This window comes from Macrobrachium rosenbergii, chromosome 28, assembly GCF_040412425.1.
Source record: "Macrobrachium rosenbergii isolate ZJJX-2024 chromosome 28, ASM4041242v1, whole genome shotgun sequence".
Taxonomy (NCBI): domain Eukaryota; kingdom Metazoa; phylum Arthropoda; class Malacostraca; order Decapoda; family Palaemonidae; genus Macrobrachium; species Macrobrachium rosenbergii.
The window spans coordinates 31144144-31170000 of record NC_089768.1 but is presented as its reverse complement, the minus strand read 5'-3'; the positions used below and the strand labels follow the sequence as shown (position 1 = coordinate 31170000).

Genomic DNA, 25857 nt, shown 5'->3' with positions numbered 1-25857 from the left:
CTAAGATATACTTTGAACGTTGCTAAATATCGAATATTATCGACAAGAAGAATTTTTTTTATATTTATTCACAGGGAATTTTTCAAGATTATGGCTAATTACAGCAGGTTGTTTAATGAGTCCCTAAATACTGTTTCTCATGGAAGCATTCAGGTGTAATGTAATTGCTGAAAAACATGTTTTGAATAATCATCACTAGTGTCCATTTGTGTTGCAATGTTCCTTAATATTTCATACCCCTTCTTTCTAACCCCCATCATCCTTTTTCCTCATCCTGCCCATCCTCCTTCTACTCCTCCCATTAGAGAAACCCCCGTGGCGTCGGCTTCACACCTGAGGCCTTCGCACCTGGACAGGTCCTCCCAGCGCCTCCATCACCGGCAGAGCGAATTATCGTCCCATCGTCGAGGCCGTGACGCCCGGAAAGGAAGGCGGTCTAGCGCGATCCATCACAAGAAAACCTCTCCCAGGCGAAGCCGGCACAGTTACGCCAATCCCTTATGGGAGACCCTCCTACGCCACGCTCTCCACCAGTCCTCAAAAGGGGGCAATTTGTTCTTCGACCACTACAGAAGTCCGACTTTCAGCTCCTTCCACAAATACTACAGGGATCAGGTCAGCCGGATGGAGAAAACTCAGGTCCCAGCTGGTCAACCGGGTGGGGCATCTGAGAGGAAGAATGAACAATTACGGTTCCCGCCACGTGCAGCCTTCGCGTTCCTCACACCATAGCGGTCATCGCCGGCATCCTTATCACCGCAGTCATCACGAAGCGAGGGGGAGGACGGGTCACCATGGCGGGAAAAGCCAGTACAAGATCATCAGGAATAACGTCGTCCCGACGAAGGACGTTCCAGAGGATGTGGAGGTGTTTGGAAGACCAACAGTGGTCAGAACTCACGTCAGACCAACTCGCCCTTCGTTCACCCCGAATGTCTGGAGCACGAGCGTTCCAGGCACTGACCTTAATAACTGTACCAAGACGGATCGAGAACCGTTCCACCACACAGAGATCAAATCTACAAGTATTTCTCACAGTCGAAACAATTTCAGCCCTGTTCACTCGGTCATCAGTAGCCACACGGTCTTCAGCGGGGGAAAATACCACGGTATTGAGGAGAAAGGACCCCATTCTGTGGGGGAGGTTTTGGGAGCTGGTTTACCTACTTATTCTAACGTCCTCTCTCACCCAGTAACGAGAATTCACGACTCCATTCTTCCCCCGAGTGCCGTCATCCCGTCAGCCAAGAATCACCTGGGGTCTGTGAGAGTTTCCATTGGGTCTAGGGCGAGATCTCAAAAGCCAAGTATTGAACAGCATTTGAGCAAGCTTCCCTCTGCAAAAGGTAAGTAACTCAAAACCGGCTAAAAAAACTTTTGCAATATACCAACTCGATTATACACCGAGTGAAATATACAAAGTTAGCTTAACTGACAATGACGAGCCCAAAATCCAGTATTTTACAAGCTAGCAACTATAAAGACTTGTGGTAAAGATGTGAATAAAACCAGATAGTTGTTAACTAGACTAAAATCAATAGCCACTAAATAGGCCAGTCGGTGGTTTATGCCAGACTTCCACATAAGATCGTTAAGCTATTAATTAAACTAGACAGCTAATTAAGATAGCAAAGATACCAAGCTGACTGCCAACAGTCATCGATCAAGCTATACTTCTACAGGATACAGAATATTATTTACCAAACTAACTGTCAAAGAATGTTTATCGTACCGCAATAAAAGCCTAGCTGAATTTAACACCCACCAAAAGACAGGAATATATGATCGATTCTCGTCAATCCAAGATTAAAAAAAAAAAAAAAAAAAATCATTTGTGAAAGATGGTAGGCACTGTCCGTAGAATTTCATTTATCACTATTCGGTTTGTAACTTGTTAACTAGAGTTGACATTTGAGGAAATTGTAAGCATATGCGAGACTGTCGTCGGCGTAATTATTGTTGAGAATGTGTTTCAAATTCAAATAAAGACCACAAGAACTTATACAAATACATTCGCTGAGTATGCAGACTGGAGAATCGATTAATCGTGTACTGTAATGATTCAGGAACTTCAGAAATTCAGAAAATCAATTGCTCTACATTTTTCCATTTATCTAGGCAAGTCGTCTCCGATCTGATAGATATTTAACAACTCGCTAAGAATATATTTTCGAAAGAGGACAAATGATGCCCACAAGTTTTCTTTTTTACATTAGCTAAAGTAACATTTATTATTATTAATACAAGCAACCCTCTGACGTTAAACAAACGAATGACAAAGAACCACAGCGTAAAAATGGAATGGGCCAGCTGCCTGAAAATAATTCAGGCGCAATGTCCTGCTGATTTATCTTTTGACAATTCTGATACCTATGCCCGGGCAATGAGACTGTTCTTATTACGCTTTTGTTGAATTGACTAATTAGTGGGATTGTTGGGGGACGGCAGACGTCGTCATTATATCTTACGATAGGAGAGAATGTTATGACAAGTGGCGAAGAGGTTTTGTCTTTCAAGAATTGAATCAAAAGGGTTGTTTACCCTCTGTAAGCAAGTGGACGCAGAGTTGTGCATTCATTTCTTATTCTTAGCCAGCTAAAAGGATACTTTGTTTTGCATATAGCCAGACGTTGAGCATTGATACATGACATCCTGAGTACTGGATAAGCTAGAAAAATTAACTAAACTGGTGAAAGACAGGTTTCGCTACTGTATAATATCAAGTTTTCTTGAAAAATGATATGCAAGATTAGGTATTTTGCAAGGTAAAAGTCCTTCATTTGGAACCAGACATCCATCATATCATAAAAAATAATATCTCAAGATCTGACAATTTACTAAATTAACTGCCAAAAAATACCATAGGTTTTAATACGGGAAGGTTTAAAAAGAGAAAATATTTCATTGCATCATTTTGCCACTTGTTTGCAGACTTCATAATGCACAGACGTCTTGAGAAATTCAAGGTTAGATCTGAAATGTCATTTTTCATAAAGTTATCGTAATCATTCTAAGTAGATTTGAACTCTTCAGGACACGCAGTAATTATTCAGAAGACTGACAGTAAGTTTAAATCTATATCAATCCTGTGTGTGGGCGCATGAATCTGTGTTGTTAAGATTAAACAGGAAATGCTTGTGACATCTGAAGCAGCTGAGCATATGTAAATGGCTCCGCCATGTGTCCGTGGGCTAAAATCATGATGTCCCAAAATAATTGTCGAGTCAATCGTCTCTCTTTAAATAAGAACCCACAAAGGGAGAATTCTCTCTCTCTCTCTCTCTCTCTCTCTCTCTCTCTCTCTCTCTCTCTCTCTCTCTCTCTCTCTCTCTCTCTCTCTCTGTTAGATTCTGCTGCTACGGTACATTTGTTTGGTGGGATGTGTCATATCAGATAAGATCAGAAATTCCATTCTGAATGTTTTGAATAATAATAAAAATTATTATACATAAAAAAGATGTTACTTGAAGCTTAGGTGCTATCAAAGGTTGACTTTCGGGATTTTTCAATTTTCTTGTGACTAGGTTGGAGTAACAGTAACTATGTGAAAGTGAAATTCCATTTTCCCTTAAAAGCAAAAAAATAATATTGGAAGGAAGTTCATTCAACCACTGATATTTCATGAGCTTTAGTCTTCGAACATTCAGGACGGATGTGTGAATTAAAACCCATTTAATTTAATTTCTTGATTGGTTGATGTTACTTATAGAATAGGCATTGAACTGAAATTTTCCATCGAAAAGTAAGCAGCTGAAAATACAAGAGATAATATGGCGAAGTGGGGTTAAATTTGTCAAACTGGATTTATGTTAATAATATTATGTAAGTAATTACGAATCATTTTGTGTAACTGCATTTGGACCTCTGATGCTTCAGTATACCTTCGTGGATCTTTCCGCTGGTCAGCTAAGCGGACAGTGAACTTAATGAGAGTTTAATCCTATGCTTTCTTTCAGGCGACAGACGAGAAGAAGAACTCCCGTGCATCAAATGCCCTCCGGACACGCGGGTGGAAGCACCTAGGGGGTCCGATTGCGTCATCGCGTACCCTCCGTCGCCTCTCTCTTGTACGCCAAGGTACGTTTCCTTTCGATGAATCATTTCATGGCTCTCTCTCTCTCTCTCTCTCTCTCTCTCTCTCTCTGCCCTTTGTCAAGTATTCTAACAAAGCAACATTTCGCTTTATTTTATAAAATGGTATGGGGAGCAGTTACAATTAATCTTGGTGATGACCAGTTTCGACTGTCTCTTCATACGATTCTCAACCTTCTTATATACATTTATGTATACAAGAAAGTAGAGAATTCTATAAATACATTATGTATGCGTAGAAATATTTATACATTACAAAAGGGCATAGGGCTTGAGGCATGGAGCCTGCTAGCAACTTCATACCAAAAGATTTTTATCCTTTTCACTGATTTTATTTTGTGTCAGTTAAATAGAAGAAATATAAATTAAATTTTATATGAATACAAGTCTGGACTTAAGTATTGATAGTTGGTGAAGGGAATTCTGTGTCAAAGAAAAAGGTTACCTGTCTCAGAATAATGTGTTAACTACTTTTGAAAGTATGACTCGTTCATGACTCGTAAAGTCAGTTTAACTACGTGAACTACTTCATGCTTCAAGATTTATACCCGAGCTGCGGACTGTCGTCACTGAAGGACCTGCTCCTGGAAGCCTCCTTCCAGAGGGCCGGTACAGGATGATCATCGCTGTCTGGACATCCGATTCCAGCACGTCCACGCCCATCACCACGTGCAATGTCAGTTACGACGTCGAAGGTATTTTACTTGTTGAGCGATTATTCGTGTTAGTTCCTCTCTTCACGGGGAAGGTGACCACACTTCAAAAATAACTAGATTGGAACATTCTGAATAAGTGCTGATTTCTGGAAAATCAATCAAGAGCTGAGAACTTTCTCCCATCACAGTTCGGAAGTGTCCGGCGTTACCTGAGGTAGAAGGAGCCGAGGTCACTTGTACGGCAGGGCGTGCCTGGGGTTCCAAATGCTCTTGGGTGTGCAGAGGAGGGCGCATTCTTCAAGGCAGCTCAGTCACTACCTGCACAGGTCATAGCAGACGCCATTGGACTCACCCGCCTCCACGTTGTAATGGTAGGGTATAGGGGAATACACACGGTAGTTTGTGTCTAGTTGCTTCAGGGACTTCTTTTGGCCCATTGCCGCTTGCATCAGACAGTTTAGGTTTGTTGTAAGTCCAATTTATCCTCTTTTAATATCGTATTTTAAAATTTTGTTTGTCATTTTTATGTTACTGTTTACTTAATTATGTTCATATTTCTTTATTCCACCTGTACACTAATTTACTCTGATAAAGCTTGTTCACAATTCATAAACCTCTTAATAGTTTTCTAAAAGTTATGTTTATTTGGATATAGCAGAGATTTACATTCGCACCCTACACCCTAACAGAGAGCAGCTGGTCAATGCTCTCTCTCTCTCTCTCTCTCTCTCTCTCTCTCTCTCTCTCTCTCTCTCTCTCTCTCTTGTACATGTGTGCATTCAAAGGTCATCATTCTTCGCAGGGCCTACTTCAGAGAAACCTGAGTTACCATCTCCTTCGACACCTCTTCACCCAGCTCGCCCTCCGTCACCTCCCATAGGTAACTGCCCACAACCTCCGGACGTCCCTGGAGGACGCCTGATCTGTGAACCACCGTCGGTTGAAATCCTACCTCGCAGGGACTTCATCCCTAAGGACGAGCCCGTTCCTTCCATCACCGAAGATGACGCACCCTCAGACGGTGTCATCCGACCGCGCAGTGTCTCCTCGCCGCTGGAACTTTATCCGGTGGGGACCTCCTGCAAGGTGGAATGTGACCCAGGCCTGGTGCTGAGGCAATCTGAGATGGATCGGGTCTTCCTCACCTGCTCTCCAGCTCTGATCTGGAACAGAAGTCCCTCCGGGTGTTATTCCACGGTAAGTCTGGGTTCATGTGTTTTGGAAATTCGTTATACGATTTCTTTAACGAAACAGTCAGGTTGCTGAGAGGATGACTCACTCCCTGGGCACCACGAAGTGATGTGGTATTAAAACAATGAACCGCTTAGCAAATGAACTTACTGGCTGTTGTAGAATAAGAATCTTCTATTAACCAAGAAGTTTCAAAGATGTTTCCCTTGCTAAATAAGATCGCGATCACCACCGATATTATTCAAGTCTCTGGTTACCTAAAGCAAATGCAATCCAAAACTGCGAGATGTAATATGATATGACTGATTCTGATGTAACGTAGGTGGTATAAAGTAATAGTCTATCTTAATATTTTGTTTTGAGTATATACTGACACCTTTTTTAAAGGGGTCTTTCGCCGTTAGAAGTTTAATATTAAGAGCTTTGGTTAGAAAACGAATAACTAAATTTACATCTCTTGTTTACACAGCTGAGAGATGAGTTTTAAAGAAGAAAATTCTTGCTATTCCTAGCACTTATATAACCTCATCAAATGACAGTGACTGTCCGTGTGCCATAAGTCATCTCACAAAGCATAATTTACTTAATTATCAAAATCCTGGCAGCTCTAATGCTGTGCTATTTCTTGTAGGAGCCTCCGGTACCTCGAGATAATGACTGTGATGATGTGACCTTATCCTTGGATCAGATAAGTTCCCTTCCTTTACCTGTTTTCTTCAACGTCAATGGGGATCGAGCTGAGGTCACGTGCAACATGCAAGAGGTCAAGAGAGGTCAGCATTTCATCAGGAAGTGCAAAGCCATTGATCAAGATCTGCAGACTTCAGCCACCTGCCAATATGTGATCACTGTTAGGCCAACAGGTAAGATGAAGAGATTCATGTCAGCAGCATTCATTATTCATAAAATGCTCTCACTGATTAAGAATATATTTATTAACCTTGGCGTTATGGCTGTAAACTTTTCTTTGTCAGCTGGCCTTCAGTTTATTCTATTTGACGTAATGGGCAATGTTGTTTATTGCACATACTATTTTTAGCTAAAAGACTGGATGAGTAATTGAGTTTTTTTTTCCGACTTTTGCAGTGGAGTTTCCAAGTGAAAAACCTGACGAAGGCGCAGCAGGTGGATCAGCAAAGAACCCTAAGAACACAGAGTATGAAACAGTGGCTGACGTCTTCAGAAGCAAAGGAAAGAAGCACAAAACTAACGGAGACCGAAAACGTAAACCAGATAAGATTTCTTTCGTTCCTAAATACCAAAAAGGAGACTTTAGTGAAGAAGATTTGAATAACCATTACGACGTTTTTGGTCAAGATGATGCAGATTATAGGCCCGGTAACATGTCTGGTGATGATCATGGCTCTCATGAACTTAGATCAGAGTCAGCTCTGCACCAAACAGAGAGGGTGCCTCAGGGTATCACAGAGACGCAAATATACGAAGATGGGGCACTGACAACTAGTACATCACCCGTGGTATCGCAAGCCTCTGTAACTCCAGAGGGAGACGGTAAAAGAAGCTTTCATTCTCATGAAACCCCCACACCTAAAACTGATTCTGTTCCAGGAATAAGTGGGGAGGCGTCTCATAATCGCTTGCACTCTCTTTCTGACGCACAGTCTTCTAAAATCGCCGGTGAACGAGAGATGATTCAACAGGGATCCAAAACGAAGAGAGACAGGGAAAGAGCAGCGGGTAAGCAACCTTTCGAAGGAACCAGAAGAGAGAAAGCTGACGAGACAGAGACGGCTGTCATGGAAGCTGCGATAGAGCTGAAAATTCTTGTTGATGATTGTATGAATGCCGATCAAGTCAAGAAAGCTCTGTATGAACTACTGCTGAAGCTTGAGAGCTGCAAGAAACTTGCTTGTCATACTCCCAAGACAAAATGTCGGCAAAGGTATGTGGAAGACCTTTTCTCCAGCGTTGCAAATTATAATACAGTGTATATATACATACATATGTATGTATATATATATATATATATATATATATATATATATATGTATATGTGTGTGTGTGTGTGCCTACCCCGTAGCAGAGGAAATTACTATTTTCAAGCTGGAAAAATGTATTATCAATCTGTAATTTCTAACTGGGTCCCTTTATGATGGCGACACCATTTTTTAATTGGTGAAAGAAGAAAATTTATCAGTGCATTAATAAACGCAATACATTAGCGATGGTAAACTTATTTTCAGGTGACTAACGATACGAGGTTACTTAAAAATTTAGCCAGTAACGTGACTCAAGAATTTGTGCAGTATCACCTGACCTCAGATTTCTAACTTGCTTTCTAGGCCAGGTCAAGAGGAGAGCGTGGTGAAAGTTACCTGGATCGTTGGCGGGCCATTTGAACCACTAGAGGACTATTACTACGACGACGTCCAAGTACCGGTTGTCGAAACGGACATAGATTCCCTAATGGTGACTATCCTTTACAAATCCGTGACCAAATCTTTTGGTCATTCATTTAAGAACTCGGGGAAAATCTGAAACACTCACTGTTCTCAAATCCAGTAATTTCTAGATGCTTTGCTTGTAAGCATTCAGGAATGTGTGTCATAATTGCTCTACATTCAACAGAAAAAAATTTACAAATCCGAGTAAAATACTACATTCACTGTTCTCAGATCTAGTCTTTGCTAGGTTCTTTGTTTACTAACTTCGTACAGGTTTGATATTATTACCTCATATTCATAAGAAAATGACAGAATTTTGTTATTCATCATTTCATGTAAACAAGATATGTCAAGCGAAGCTAAAGATTACTTCAACAAAACTGAGTACATTATTACTGTAGACGAAAGTTTTCTTTATAGACATTTGTAGCAAAAGATTTTCAGTTAGGAGCATTAAATTTTCAATAGGAACCAGAACTTACAAGATTGCCTGTTTAAGCTAATGATAAGTATGGCTCACATTTGAATTCTTAATCGATATACTTCAAAAAACCTCGATCTAAGCTACATATTCTTTGTGTATCAAACGGTGCACTTTGATTTTCATTTATTTTGAACCTTTAGAAAGTGAGGTTAGAAAGCTGACTAGAATTCCGACTAAACAAAGAACACCTGGTCAGGCAGACTTTAAAAAAGAAGTGGATATTTTTCATCTCAATGTTTGGAAAAAACATTCAAGCTATACTTTCAGGCTTTAATTTTTTGCATAGAAAGTCGAAAGTTGAGCACCTTCCTTCAAGTTGATTTCGTGCTTTCTAGATGGAACACCCAAAATTTTAAAGATATTTGCTTTTAGCAAGTTAACCTTTCTTTTACGCTAAATTAGAGAAAATAGCAGATCTTGGAAGTCACCATACACCTAACCTTAACCCGACTGCTTTTTTCTGATTACCTTTTGCCTAGAATTACTTGAGTCTTCTTCATGTTTAAAAGAAATTACTTTTATGTGTTTTTCAATGTGATGCATTACCTTCCAATTCTGCATTTGGTGTGATATTTTAGTTACTTTATACATAACTTTTTAAAATATTAGAATTGAATTAAACCCTTTCTTCTTAGAAATATTTTTGTTTCCTTATGATTCTGACTATTCTACTGAATCTAATGCTACCTCATTTCTAACTCAATTAAGCTTTGATATTGCAATGTCTAAAATAGATAATCAGGAGAAATTCAGGCCTGCCTGTATTGATTTTGTACTTTCCTTCCCGTCTGACAGATCTCGGCAGAGCGCCTAATAGCGTCGGAAAGGACAACGCGCGCCATGGAGGTCTTTGGAGCTGCAATCGACCTGACCTCCTTCAGTCTGAACCGCCTTGACCTCGTGTGCAAAAACAGAGCGTATCGTTTCGACGCCCAGACGAATCGTTGCATTAAAGACGAGCAGCAGGAACTATGAGAGGAGTTAGAGAGAACGCAGAAATAATACTCGGTGCCTTTGAACGTAGCCATAACATTAACTAGAGACTCTGAAGACAGGAGACGATTGGTCTATGCAAGGTTGCTGGTGAAGTCGAACTTGTCGACTGGAAAATGCCATAGTTGTTTGTCTTTGTGATATGTCAAACTGCCAAACAAGACTTGCCTGGATGGGCGCGGATTTGTCACTGCCAAAGTTATCTCGTAATATTCATTTTGTCATTCCTGAGTCGGGAGTAAAACGCGACAAATAACCGGACTTGTACGAATATAAGTGGAAAGGTTCTGCGTGAGGGCTAATCATTAATTAAAAAAGGAACCCCCTCAATTCTAGTTCTTTAAGAAAATAATATGCATTGTTAAGGGAATAGTGTAAGGAGAATGCCTGTTTGACAAAACATAACTCCTAATCTAAAGTAGTGCATGAATGTATAATATAAATAACACGAATAATAATATTTAAACAAAATTGTATTTAAAAAAAAAATTTTTTATCGTGTTGTTTTGAACATTTATCAATGAATAAAGAATTTTGATAATTTTTTTTCGTAGTTGTTTTGATAACATTTATCAGAGTGAGATATAAAAGTTATATATATATATATATATATAGTGGGAAAATCTTTAGAATACGGAAAAATAGGTAGTTGCAAACCCAGTTTCTATTAATATTTTTCATGCTAACTAAAACCTGGGTGTTGGATATCGAGAAGGTGCCTTTTTGTGTGTGCATAATGTAAAAGAGTATGCCCTGGTATCCCTAATTATCCCCTGGTATCCCTAATTACTAAGACAACCACTAACTAAATTTTGCCATGCTTTTCCCATTTCAATTTTTAATTGGATGTTTGAATATTTCACATCACAGAGATTCAATGACGTTCCTTTTTGAGATATATACCAGGGCTGCTAATAGACTGCGATACTGTTAAAAGGTTTCTAATAGCATTCGTATACATATAATTCATCACTCATACATAACAATCATATACATCTATAAAGTGTAATTACATTCACATTTACTGTACATGGGCGCACCTTAAATGCATGCTTTATATGGATGAGAGAGAGAGAGAGAGAGAGAGAGAGAGAGAGAGAGAGGAAATCATGGTTTGACGGAAATGATATCACTCTGACAAAATGTTTTGGTATTTAAACAGCGTATGAGATCATGCATACGCTTCACCACTAATTCTTGGCATTGTATCAGATATAAATGACAGCATTTTCAAAATTAGTAAATACATATTACATTTTTTTAAGTTTCATAACATCCGTTTGAAACCGTGAAATTTCTTGTGGTTAGCAAGAAACCTCATGTGAATCTCATGTCAGTTTATCGAATGGATCCGAACCAACATACAGGTATTGACTTATTGAAGGAATCCTCATTCAATAGCAGGCAGCAGTGAAGAGGGGATAAGATTCTATATCTAAAACTATCGGAGGCTGGATCTCATTCCCAATTAACCTTCAGCGTAATAAAAACTCTGCAGCAAGTTATATCAACAACAAAAAACCCATCAAATTTAAATCAACCACATGAAAATTTCGGTGTGCCACTAAGATTCCTTGCACGAGGTTCTTAACTTTCTGATTTAAATGAAAGGGAATATCTTAAACGTCTAGAAAGTTTCACATTACCCTGATCAAGCATCAAGTAATCTCGGATATCCTTATTCCCATTCAGTCATCTCAATCACTTTTACATATTTCTGTATTCCGCTGGGCCTAACGTTGCTCATCAATGCCTGTCATTTCTCCTTGCACTTGACTTGTTCCTTCTGTCGAGTGTCTTCTGTGACAACCTTCTGAGCAAACTTGATTAGCCAATCTATAAGATTTTCAAGGACCAAATTTTTCAATTTGGGCTGAAAGCATGTCGCAACTCTTTCTCCATTTTTGGCAAAGTTTTCTCTGCTGATAGCCTGTGCTTACAGACAGTCACAGTCTCTTGCCTAACTAGTTCAGGGAACAGGGGTATCATTCATTGCAGCCTTCTCAATCTGTTGTTACATATGCTCCTTTAAAGACAAGACGAGTTATCATATCTTTTAATTTCAATTGCTTAGCTTTACTGATCTGAAGGCCTGTATTGAGAACGTCTGCTCTGAATAACATGATTAGAATTAATCGGCCAGTAACACATTTCTTGACTGGTAACACTAACGCACACAATTACCCGATAAGAATCAAGAACATGAAAATAAATGTATGTATAACACCGGACACCTATGAGTCAGTTTATTCAGACATGTGCATGAATGAATATACAGACACCGAAATATTAAAAATAGCAACCACTTGGTGGTTAATGTTATGAGTTAAACGAAACCAAATACAAACACTAAATATGTGAGGTCTTCAGACCATGGATTAGTGATGCAATTGATGACTAGAACGCCTACAAGCATCCTATTGCAGCAGAGAACTCCAAATTTATGCGGCACGTAATTAATATTTTTGAGATTCGCATATTTTAATGACATTCTTCTTTATTCCGTGAGTAGTGGTTTAGTATAATGTCTCTTAAAGTATTGGGGTGACATCTGTAATGATCGGCCCAATATATAAGAATGAAATGAGACTCTGCCAATCAAATGCTTTAGTGGCGAGGGCTAATTCATACACAGGGAGGAAAGAGATCTCATAGCGTAACTGGAACGCCAAATAGTTGCAAGGCAATCAAACAATCGAGGACCCAAATGAATCAAAATCTTCGTTAACAGAAAATGGCGGTTCAGGTCAGATCTCTGTACATTTTTTTTTTTTTTAAGTTTTGAAATAACTCACAAAAATAAACTGAAGCTCATTCTTCTTAAATTGGCCGTAGAAACAGAGTGAAAGAATTATATCGGAAAAATATTCAGCTGCATGTTCAGATAAACTTTTACTGGGAGGCACCGACGCATAATTATAAGCACAGTTATTCATATCCGCTGTTGCTGTCACTGTGGGCTTTAGTTTTATGTGAAGCGCGAGAAAGGATTTTGGTTATTAGGATGATTCTCAAAAAAGTTAAAAAAAACTTTCAAATGTCTTTTTCATCTGGCCTCTATAGCTAATTTTACACATTTCAATAACATGTCTCTCTTGTAGAATTGGTTTTGATGTCATCACAATATATACAGAATATATATATATATATATATATATATATATATATATATATATATATATATATATATATATATATATATATATATATATATATATATATATATATAATATATATATATATATATATATATATATATATATATATATATATATATATATATATATATATATATATATATATATATATATATATATATATATATATATATATATATATATTTCTTTACTGAAGGTAACGCAAAAGAAATTAAAAAGAAAAAAAAAATCTTGAGAGGAAGCTTTTGTAGGTAAACATCCTGAGGAAACTGTTGCTCATGTGGTTTTTATGACCATGTATCGACTCGTTATAACGCAATGACGTAGCAGAATGTCATCCGCTCTACCCTTTTGTAAGCAAAAAAAAAAAAAAAAAAAAAAAAAAAAAAAAAAAAAAAATTGCATTTCTAAACACAGACATCACGACACCTAATCTTAGAAACTCAGAAGCATGTTTAATGCAAAGGCCAAAGGAAGAGGCAACTTAATGACCTTATTTAGCCTTGAATGATCGGTTTCTGTAAACTGAGACCACTTAGTGACCTTATCTATAACTGAGGGAACGATCAATTCCTATAAACTGAGGCCACTGAGCGACCTTGTCTAAACTTGACTGATCAATATCTGTAAACTGAGGGGACTTATTGACCTTATCTAACCTTGACTGATCAATTTCTATAAACTGAGGGAACACACTGACCTTATCTAACCTTGAGTGATCAATTTCTATAAACTGAGGGAACATACTGACCTTATCTAACCTTGAGTGATCAATTTCTATAAACTGAGGGAACTTACTGACCTTATCTAACCTTGAATGATCAATTTCTATAAACTGGGGAAACTTACTGACCTTGTCTTACCTTGCATGATCAATTTCTATAAATTAAGGGAACTTAGTGACCTTATCTAACCTTGAATGATCAATTTATATAACCTGAGGCAACTCATTGGCTTTATCTATCCTTGAATGATCAATTTCTATAAACTGAGGCAATTTACTGACCTTGTCTAACCTTAAATGATCAGTTCTTGTAAACTGAGGCGACTTTGTGACCTTATATAACCTTGAATGATCAAAATCTGTACATTGACATTTCATCCATCAACTATGGTTTTGGGCTCCAAAGGAAAACAATGGAGTATTAGGGAGGTGGTTTGGGGTGGGTGAAAAGGAGGAGAAGTGGAAGATTCTCGGATGAATGAGGGAAGACGGAAGCAGGCAGAGAGTTCCTGAGCCTGGAAATAGAGGTACAGGAAAATCCTGAACAAACCAGTCTTGCTGTTTTTTTTCATTTCCAGTGTTTAATGGTTGCTTAGAATTATGATGAATACAATATTGACTGGAAAAGTTAGTCATGTTGATTATTACTGTCTGACAGTGGTTCCAATCTTGACATAACATTTATTTATTTATTGATCAAGTCTAAGATAGCGAATAAAGGCAGACTTCCAGGTGCTTAACTTTTAAACTTGTTTTTATTTCACGTGAAGCAATTTCAGAGTCCTCCAAACATTTTTATTCTTATATGCAAACCACATCCAAGTTTTAGACTTGGATACCTGACGACTGATCTGCTTTGTACTGAATTGCATCTTCTGATTCAATAGAAGATTTATGATCTTATGAACAAAGTGATGTCATAGTTTTTTTTTTTTTTTAAGGAAAACTCAAAGACTACACTGCACAACTAAAAGGAACATGCAGCTTCCAAGGAAAGTTTAATGAATGGAAGGTATTGATTTAACCAAAGCCACTAATGTCAGCATCAGTAATATTTCAGTGAGATAAAAGACATCAGGTAGCAGCGATAAAAACGTCAAATTAAACAAAAACAATTCTTCCAGTGACCTCATCACTTATAATTGCGGTATCAATTACGGAAGGAATGAAGTAGAAGGAGAACTTGAAAGTGTCAATAAGAAAAAAAAAACTATCGGTAACGTAACACCAAATGCATGTTTTGGCTCCACTGACGATATAAAGAAACGCAGACGTGGGGCAAGTGTACCTCCATAATGCAGCCATCTTAAGGGACAAAGTGACATAAAACAGACCCAGCCAGAATATTCATAAATCTCGAAGCATTTTTACGAAATCTGTTGCCACGCATCCCGATCGAGAGCTTTTTTCGGCGCTTGAATGCACATCGTTCAGCGGCCGTGGCGAACCAAACATAGCTACAGAAGGATATTATTAGTTCCCGAGCCAAAACAACAAAACAGTGTCCCTGGAGATGTGGGTCGTTTTTTGCGGGTGTGATCACAAGTGGGGTTCCTAAAACGGTGTTATTTTTACCCTTTCTCCCTTCTTGTTTCTAAGGTTATGCATCGCTGAGCGGAATGTGTTCCTTGAAAAGGATCTTCTTGGGATTGATGAAGATTGACAAAAATCTTCTCCAAGATGAAAAGGAAAGTATAATTTATTTATGTAAAATTTATAATTACAAGATGAAAAGGAAATTATAATTTACGTAAAATTTACAATTACGAGTATTTACTTCATTTACTTAAGAAATAGACAGAAACGAGTGGAACAAAGCAAGCATTTGCAGTTCATCTTTAACAGGCACGTGCCTTGGGCAAGCAGAGATTGCATGATGCAAGATGAAATGCCACACTTAGTTTGGTTTATCTGATGCCATAAACTAACGTCCCAATAATCACGGTCACCAACACCATAACACCATTACAATAATTAAATAATTTTCTTGTTAGAAAAATGAAGGAAAAAAGTTCGCAAAAGTTTAAAATGTTTAGTAAACTATTCAAAGCGAACGGATTATATGCTATTTTCGTATTAGGGATTATGTCATTGGCTTAAACATATTTTTGACTTAAAAGTGAGAAGATTCGTAGACTCTTGATCATGCAACTATTTGTGTGTGTATGTGTTTGTATTTATGTATGTATATATATATATATGTGTGTGTGTGCGTGCGTGTGCGTGACTGTGTACTTGAATGTACTCGCATGAGATCATTTTGACTTTCTCTATATTTCAGTACTTTGGTTCCATCTCCCACTAAGGAAAATCCCTAGTTTTGCCCCCTTTACACACATGTGTGTAAACAGAGAGAGAGAGAGAGAGAGAGAGAGAGAGAGAGAGAGAGAGAGAGAGAGAGAGAGAGAGAAGAGAAACAGAGAGAAAGGGAGAGAGAGAGAGAGAGAGAGAGAGAGAGAGAGAGAGAGAGAGTAAAATAGCCAGATTTACAGTGAAGCTGAAGGGGATGGGATTTAACTAAGAGCCACTACAGCCTTGACAAGGATGCCATTGTCCCCTGACCTAGATGGAACTAGAAACAGCTCTGGCGCCAATCTCACCCTGACCTCATTACCTCTTAACCTCTGAATTATGACCTCTCAGAGACAATTCAGACTCGGTCATATGGCTGATAAGCTCAGATTTGAAGGAGGAGAACTTCAAAGAGAGTTGTCACTCTAGTGAATGAAAAGAAGTTTCAGTTGCCAATGGTTCTGAATGACAGCTCTTGTTGCAATAATAATCACAATAATCATAAAAATTCATTCATTGTTTGTTTTCTTAGGCTGCAAATAATGATAAACAGAGAACATCATAATAAAATCTGGAGAGATTTTGCGATAGGCAAAAGTTGATCAAATCGACAACCATCCAATAAATATTAAGAAAATATTCAAATCCTACTTTCACTTTTTAAAATCTCTCACTCACCTTCAAGGTCAGAGTCTTCTGGGCAAAATGTATTTCGAAGTTTCATGTAACTTCCAGCTTCGGCTGTCGTTCACCCGAATGTCAGACTTCCTGAAAAATTTAAGCACGAAATACTCATTTAACAGTCCTCTACAGTTTTGTGACTATCAAAATATACACATACAGTTTGGCAGACTCATGCTTTAACCTACCATTGTAATTTTTTATGCACCTATCCTGCAAGAAACTTCATCCCTAAACCTGAAAACCTCATATTTAAACTGACCTAATTATCACGAGTCTGGCATTCATATTCTTGAAAACCACTTTTTTTTTTTTTGCACAACTAGTTATCTGGTCAGTGCATACAGGCCATATGCTTTTGATCTTTATTCTTTTAAATTTGCTGGAATATTGTCCTTTTGTCAGAAGACTCCCAAACATAACTGTATTGGATTTGACCTATACTGTTGCTATGACTGAAACCGTAATATCTATTGAGACATCTCTCATCGCCATTTGCATGCTTTAATGATCACAAACAAAGAAAGGATTGATTGAATGCATTTAATGCTACAGTGTAGCGATAAATTAGATTTGGTAAAATGTTTTCCTCAATGTCTTCTTTTTTGTTGTCTTGGCAACCAAGCGAGACTTATTTGGTACAAAAAATAAATAAATAAATAAGATAAAATAATCCCCAAGGCGAATATGAATGTGTAGACTCAAAGTTGCTGATTTAATCTCAGACTTCAAATGATTTTTCAAGAATTCTTAAGCTCTCATTTGACCTTTTTGTTCATGTTGTGTCTGCACCGGTCCTGCTCAAGTAAAACACAGACGCTTCTAAAAAAGAAAGTCATCACAAATGGATTTCTTCGACCAACGTAAAGATGAGAATAACTTTCCTCTTTTCGCTTGAGGACCCAATTCACGACTTCCCTGGACACCCCTGCCCCTTCCCTCCGCCCTCAAAACCTCCCCCCTACCCATCGCAGTGGCGAGGCAGAGAGCAGATGTATTTACCACGCTGGTAATTGGAGATTTCACAAGGCGAAAGGAAGGACTGGGTAAATAAGATCTGTATCCCCATATTTCTTTGGACTTGAAAGACGGACCCAAACAAAAAAAACGCACATGTCTGTCCTGTGCACAAGGGAGCTTGGCAAAGATATAGAGAGAGAGAGAGCTTTACCTTGGCAGTATACACACAGACACTCACACACACACCCACACACACTAATGTACATTATAATTAGTGGGTCATAAATATTGGCAGAGACGAATGCAAGGCATACAGGGGCACAAATATCTTTAGCATACTCGAGAGGAAAACGACTGCAATATAAATTTAGGTTTGAACACAATTATAGATTTTTTGGTTCGATACATATAATGATATCAAAACGAAATTCTGCTACCAGAAGAGTGATTTGAAAAACGCTTTTGATAATCTTCAGCTGAGAGAAATTAAAGGTTTTCAATTTGTTCCGAAAAATAAGGCTCGGGCCTTTATACTCCTCTACCAAATCTGCCCAACGTTATTCGAAAGAGGGAGTAAGAAAACGACAGAAAATATAGAAGGAAAAGGGGAAAATAAATATTTTCCCATGTTCAGCGCTTTTGCAAACCGCCTACTGCCTTCTGTGTAGGTAGCCGCAATAAGATGATGATGAACGGGCTAATAGAAAATGCAATTGAAAGAACTGTTTAAGCACTACTGACGGTATTGCTGAAGAGGCTGTTGACGTTTCAGTGTGAAAGAAGACATAGTCAGGTACTAGGGAAACCTGACAGTGCTAAATTGTTTTATTTCACAGATATATACAATTGTCAAATACATAACTTACTGATGATAATAATAATAATAATAATAATAATAATAATAATAATAATAATAATAATAATAATAATAATAATATCTTTTTTTCTAAACTCACGACCCTATACAGAGATAGACACGGTAGATACAATACAATGCACAAAATTTAGATGCACGGGATAAATAGTTATAATAGTAAATGGTTATCCCCAATACCCAGTCACTACTAATAATAATAATAATAATAATAATAATAATAATAATAATAATAATAATAAAATCCGAAGGATTTGATCTTGTTTGTCCTTCCCCGGTGACAGTAGGGGAGACATGAAACAGCCACCCACCCCCTGCAAACCGGTTTGTCCGCCCAGGGTGGGTGCGGGGTAGGTAGAGGAACGGGAAGGTAGGAATGACATCCACCCTCCTCCTGAAAACCTGTTCATCCGCCCCGGATGGGGGCGGGGTTGGTAAGGGATTGGGAGGGTAGGAGAGACAGCAACCCCGTGTTCCAGATACACAAATCACTCTCACATACACATACATATATATATATATATATATATATATATATATATATATATATATATATATATATATATATATATATATATATACTGTATATATATGCACTGTATATATGTAGTTTTCATATATGGCCAAAACGATAATGCTCTTGTTATACGCGTAAGCGAAAAATCACATAAAACTGATTGGTCCTGTAGTAATATAACAAGAAGGTGTAATAATATTATCTCTAGACACTTTTTAGAACCTTCATTAATAAAGCCAACAAATGAAGGAGGTATTACTAGAGAGTTGTTATCACAGAGCCAAATCAAATAAGCGTATATTGACACAAACGCTCAAACACACATGCGAAAGGAAAGACATCAGCGGAGAAAGGAATGAAAATGAAAGAGAGAGAGAGAGAGAGAGAGAGAGAGAGAGAGAGAGAGAGACGGCTGAACATGTTATGGTGTCACATTACCCGCTGTAAAAACCGACCGCTAAATTTTAAGTATTCTTTTATTTCTCGGAAGTGGCGTCCCCAGCCCCCACAATCCCATTTCGCTTTGGGTCATCTGATGGCAGGAACAGATGCCCTCGTCGAAGAGAGTCCGTAATAAAATGCCATATTTTCCTCTTCCATGCCCAAGTCACTGCGGAGGGGTACGTTGGGCAACGCATAGAAACTGAGGCACTGACTATCATTCGTTCCTTGTCTACACAAGGACTCTGTTTACAAACTTCGTCCAATTGCGCAAGCGTTCGTTTGTTTTGTTCTGTATGTTATTATTAAGCGCAGAGAGAGAGAGAGAGAGAGAGAGAGAGAGAGAGAGAGAGAGATATTATGATGCAGTTCAGATTATGATCCAGAGAGGAAGAGAGAGAGAGAGAGAGAAGCTTTCCAATACCGTAGCCCACAGGACTATGCTCATGATTTTGGGAGAGAGAGAGAGAGGAGAGGGAGAGAGAGAGAGAGAGAGAGAGAGAGAGAGAGACCTTTCCATTACCGTAGTCCACAAGATTTTGCTCATTATTTGGAAGAGAGAGAGAGAGAGAGAGAGAGAGAGAGAGAGAGAGCTCTTTCGTTAGCACGAGATCAAAATCTATCTCCCTTAACTTCGTCTCAACGAGAGTTTTCTGTTTCAGCGAAAGGGGAGAAATTCGTCGTTGGCGACCGGCCCATTGGAGCTTATCTCGGGGATACTCGAAGGACCCACTGCAGAGGGAATCGTTCCGATAAGGTCTTCGTTTTGTTTGGGGGCAATTGGTCCTCAATAACCAGAAGACAACACGAGAAGGGTTGATCATAATTCTGAGAATTTTAGCTGCATTCGTCATCGTTGTCTATTCTTCCATTGATAAATCAGCCGATCAATCTCTCTCTCTTTTTCTTTCTCTTCATTTGCTTTACTTGTCCCTCCTGATCGTTTACTTTTCACAATATCTTTTTTTTACGTTGTCAAAGATACTCAGTTTCTTTTATGGTTGCTGTTGTCAGTTCTTTACCATTTGTGTATAATGTAACTTTATTGGTTTAAGTAGACGGAGCGTTTACAAATGAATGTAAATTGTTCCTAAAAAAGCCTCTTAAATTCTCCTTCCACTTCTTTCGCACTATTTCTGTCATCCGTATATTAATCTTTTTTTCATTTTTCTCTTCTTTTTCTTTTCCAATTTTTCTTCCACTTTTGCATTGCTTCTTCTTACAAAGTCTCTGTGTCGTGCATTAATTCTCTGTAATAAATTTCATAATTTTAGTAAAAGCTTTATGTACACACGATTTGGCACGTGTCGTCCCGAAGACGCGACCTAAATAACATGACGAATGAATGTCCTCAAGACGAACAATACTGAATAAGAGGCATCAAAGTTTTGGCTGTTTCTGAATTTCCTATTCTTTACGCTCTATTTTTCAACCTTCTTCACTCTTTCACTATCTTAAAATTTGACCTTTCGTAATCTGTTGAAGTTTTCTTTGCAAGATGATGCCTTGGTCCATTTAAGCATCTGCACGCTTTGAATAATAATAATAATAATAATAATAATAATAATAATAATAATAATAACTGACGTCATAACATAACCGTTAAGCTAATTAAGGTCGTCACATAATCATTCAGTTTATTAAGGTCACAACACAATCGTTTAGTTAATTAAGGTCATATCATCATCATTTTGCGTCATGGAATTCCGAATCACTACTTATGCAAATTCAGTTAAACAGCTGGTGTCAACCCTGTGTGCTTACTAAGTCAAGACGCGAGAGACCGCCTTGGGAGTTTCTCTGTAAAAGCTCCTCTTCTAAGGAGGGCTCATCTTTGAGACTGCTAAATCCTTGAATTTTTTTTTTTATTTAGACGGCCATATGGCTGACATTGAAATGATTCCGTTGACCACATCCTCTGTTGTGTAAGCGAGTCATTGGAATTTACAATCGGGACACACAGAAATCATAAGAAGGCCACTACGTACAAATCCGCATTGTAGTGAATACGCTTTTCTTTGTGTAAAATATTTCTTGATAATTAGAAATAACCCGAAATAAAGTTCAGACTAGAATTTTCATCTCATGTGGTTTAAAACGATGTATGTAAATTATCGCTGAATCTGAGAGTTATGTTTATCAATATAACATAAAGAAGGTTTTTTAATGATCAGTGACTAATGAACGCAATTACTGAAATGTACAAAATCAGAAGTGCTTTTGCAATCAGTCTTGCATCGTATAATGTAATGCCTTGCGTCAAGAAGGAATGAGAAAATGAAAAAAAAAAGGGGGGGAATGGACGTTCTCTCATTTGCAGCACAAGGAGTTCCAAGAGAATGAGAATTAAGACTTAGAACAAAAATAAAGAAATTAAAGATGCGAAAAATCTTTAGGAAACGTTAACTTAACCCTCAGTTTTCATTTATCCAAGAAGGGTTCGAAATTTTCTCCGAAATATCTTCTTTCATCAAGGACAGGAAAGAGATTATTCGAATCTTAACCTCGCTGTCTGAGCTGGTTTTACGCCAGCACGGGCTCTTGCTCCTAGAACAGTCCATTCAAAAGAGCAGCAAAACAACAGCGCCTGAGAAACGCTTCTCAAAACCAAGATAACAAACAATTTACTTGACATTTTTTGTCCCCATTAATTTCCTTTTATATCACTTGCTTTAAACTGGAAAATAGCCGAGTGACTTTGAGGCATGAAAGAAATGGATCCTCGGAATCGGTTTTAAGTATGCGTGGGTTTCTGGTTCGGAGACGCCAACCTAGGCTGTTATTGTTGTTGAAGTAAACTTGTTGTGCTTCAGCTTGGACTCATTTTGGGTATTTCTTGGGAGAGAAACATATCATTCAGGTTTTACTACTACTACTACTACTACTACTACTACTACTACTACTACTACTAATAATAATAATAATAATAATAATAATAATAATAATAATTCAAAATGATTGACAAATCATTTGGATCAAGTGTAAATGGCCATTGACCTGCTCAGCAAGCTTTCACGGAATGAGATGGCTATAAGTTAAAAAGACAAAACAGAGAGAAAAATAAAGGAATAAAGCTAAATGAACAATAAAACACATACTGACACGCATAAAAAACAACAATGCCACAAGTCAGTAAAACCAAGTCATTGATACATGAAGCTTTCAATTAGTGTTACATCCTCTCTGGACATCATGAACACTGGTGGTGCTGGGAGACTGTTCCACAATTTTATAAAGTGAGTAGCACGCACTTGCTTAAGGGGTACAGGCACTACAGGTGCTGAAGTAAGTTCTTTGTTGCTGTAGAGCTTGTTTAACATGGCCAAACAGGATAGCTACCGACGATGGTCTAGAAACCATCACTTCGAGCAAGTTTGTTTAAAAGATGAAAGTCCCAGGAAGCTGCCGGCGTCCACACAAGAGATCAGCGTTCTGTCAAAGCTTTACGGGCTGCCCTATATAGAGCAAGAGCCCGTGCCAGCAAAAGGCTGGCTTAATCTAGGACGACGACGACCATTAAAGAGTAAACAAAAGGGCTGGAGCATGTGGCATTAAGGCTATCTTCCTGACATTTCAGAAGCTTTGCTTTCGAAATTTAAGAATCGTTTAACAAGAGTTCATGTAATAAAGATTTGTTACTGTTTGTTACTTAACGCTGAAAAAATGATGTCTTTAGGTTATCTTGCATCGAGGATTATGCCATCGAATCAAATCACTTTCCGTCGAGCTTGAACAAGTTGCAGAAAAAGATATGCAATGTTGAAGGCTATAGCAATGCCAGAAATAGTATGAGTATATACATGACAACATGACTGGACAAATTAAAGCTTTCCTTTATGCCTAATAAAATTCTGCATTATTTTAGAACATTAAACGCAAAATCAAATCGGAAACTATTAACCACGCAAAGATTAAGACTCACGTACAGGCTCTTGTTAAAAACTATGCAAAAAAGAAAAAAGTGAAAGTTGCAGAGAATATCACAGAAAAGAGTAAAAAGAACTGTTGCAGATGCTGGTACGAACTTGATGACATTTTAGAGAACTTGCGAATAAATTCGTAAAGAAACCAAGGACACAAAGAGTGTCGCCACACACTCAAGCAATTCACGCAATGCTGAATAATGACACCCTGCACTCAGATATGTTTAAAATGCTCTCCTGTTGCTTTCAGACGCGGTGGAAATCCAACTGTTCTTTTTGCTATCCGTAGCCCGTTGTCAGTAACAATCATTTCTGTTTAACGAACCGTGGACATCATTCTGTGCATTCGTTACCCTTTTCCCTTGGTAAAATACTGTGCAACAATTCCCTGTTTCCCTTCACGATTTTCGTCGATGGAGAAGAGTGATGTTTACTGGTAGAATTGCAAATTAATTTTCATGTGGTGTCGAACATTCATAAACGCCAGTGGTCTAATCAATATTATCATTAACTTCATGGATGCAACGCAAGCATAATTTATATAACCTTAGCTTAAATTCTCCGACGAGTTTCCCCCAGGAGGGGAGCTTGAGTCATCTCCATTCTGTCCTAATTCATTTGCAAAGCTCATTTTTTTTTTCTGCCAAACCGGATAGGATGCAGGCTTGTAAACACATCCATTAGGGAGAGGAAACCAAGAGGAGTCCGGCAGCCCTGTGACGTAAGCGATAATACAGCAGGTCCATCCTAAGAATTCGGCGACGATTCACAAAGATGGGCGTTCTCAGAAAGTGGATGACACAACGCGCAACATTAGAGCCTTCATAACTGGGCCCCTTCGACGCTCTGCCGGATCGCGCGGTGCAAACTGATTTTCTCCACTTCTCTTGTATTTACCGACGAAATCTAAACAACAATCTCTATTCTCTATGTTGTCTTTCTGAATGATCTTCGTCGTGTTCTCATGCCGAGAACAAAATTCTGAACGCACAAATTCTACGACAAAAACTCTGATCTAGAAACTCGGGGACATTGTCACTCCTGCCCTTTCATGTTTGTCCTACGCAGCACAGGCGGCGAAGCAACCCGAGAGCCATATAAATACCAGACAAGGTGACCTCTATCCCTTACTCCTACTCGAGCTCCTACACTGCCTGGCACTGGCCGTCGGGCACAGGCACTCTCGCTCGACCCCCGCTGCTCTTTGGAGACTTGACAGTGCCACACGTACCCATCACGAGCTCTGGTAGCGGCGGGCAAACCCTCGCCAGACACATAATGGCGATATTCTAGGCTACGCCGAAACCGAGATACCCGCGTTACTGTCGCCACGGCTGTGTTGTTAACATCCAAGAGAGAGAGAGAGAAAGAGAAAGAGAGAGAGAGAAGAGTCTTTTAAAAAGAAGAGAAAGAAGAGATATTTATTTTAGTTGTCAGTGTCAAGAGAAAAAGTGCCGAGATGGGGACGACTTACGTAGGGACTCTGTTCCTCGCTCTCCTGGCAGCTTCGAGCATGGGTAAGGATTTTAATGTCAAAAATGATTCTATAAATTATATACCTTCTGAAATAATTTTCTTTTTTTTTTTGCTCTGTGCAGTATTTGTTGACACTGTCTTCACAATGATCTTTGTCCCCTTGGTATTATTGTTATTACTGTCATTACCATTAATATTACCAGTCAGTGTTATCACTAGTACTGATATGATTTTGGTGTGTTATTGTTGTACTGCCCTTATTCTCCTTCTTCTTTTTATATCTATTATTATTATTATTATTATTATTATTATTATTATTATTATTATTATTATTATTATTATTATTATTAAAGTACCGAAGTCAATAAACAAATATTTTTACAATTTACAACAATTTTGGATGATTGATAATTGTTCCTTTTCCATGACCATATTCCGTATAAATAGTAGTAGTAGTAGTAGTAGTAGTAGTAGTAGTAGTAGTAGTAGTAGTAGTGGTGGTGGTGGTGGTGGTGGTGTCTGTTTTAGGGCCGTCGAGGCTCATGAATTTCAAAGGCCTTGTTATGCTACTTCAAAGAGCTCCTTTAAATTGCTACTCTAAAATCTTGCTTTTTAACTGTTACTTTAAAACGTTACTCTGTGATACTGTCCAGTTGCTACTTTGCAGTAATACTTTAAATGATGGTTGAAAACGCTACTTCAATGTGCTATTGCTACTCTAAAATTTGCTTTTAACTGCTACTTTAAAACGTTACTTTGTGATACATTCAAGATGCTACTTTGCAGTAATACTTTAATTGATGGTTTACAACGCTAATTCAATGTGCTCCTTTAAATTGCTGCTCTAAAATCCTGTTTTTAACTGCTACTTTAAAACGTTATTTTGTGATACTGTCCAGTCGCTACTTTGTAGTAATACTTTAAATGCTGGTTTATAACGCTACTTCAATGTGCTACTTTATATTGCTACTCTAAAATCTAGCTTTTATC

General features: G+C 38.2%; 1 protein-coding gene across 1 annotated transcript in view; it reads left to right on the top strand.

Annotated features, from left to right (window-relative positions):
* Window positions 1-580: 580 nt before the first annotated feature.
* LOC136853955 (hornerin-like) overlaps window positions 581-25857 on the top strand; it is a 34618-nt gene continuing 9341 nt past the window's right edge. Inside the window, exons 1-11 of the mRNA XM_067129853.1 lie at window positions 581-1346; window positions 3957-4077; window positions 4633-4787; window positions 4937-5119; window positions 5551-5945; window positions 6571-6802; window positions 7026-7842; window positions 8243-8369; window positions 9624-9800; window positions 23334-23527; window positions 24790-24908. Of these exons, the coding sequence (XP_066985954.1) occupies window positions 680-1346; window positions 3957-4077; window positions 4633-4787; window positions 4937-5119; window positions 5551-5945; window positions 6571-6802; window positions 7026-7842; window positions 8243-8369; window positions 9624-9800; window positions 23334-23527; window positions 24790-24908 (3187 nt within the window). The 5' untranslated portion in view covers window positions 581-679. The remainder of the gene's footprint in view (window positions 1347-3956; window positions 4078-4632; window positions 4788-4936; window positions 5120-5550; window positions 5946-6570; window positions 6803-7025; window positions 7843-8242; window positions 8370-9623; window positions 9801-23333; window positions 23528-24789; window positions 24909-25857) is intronic.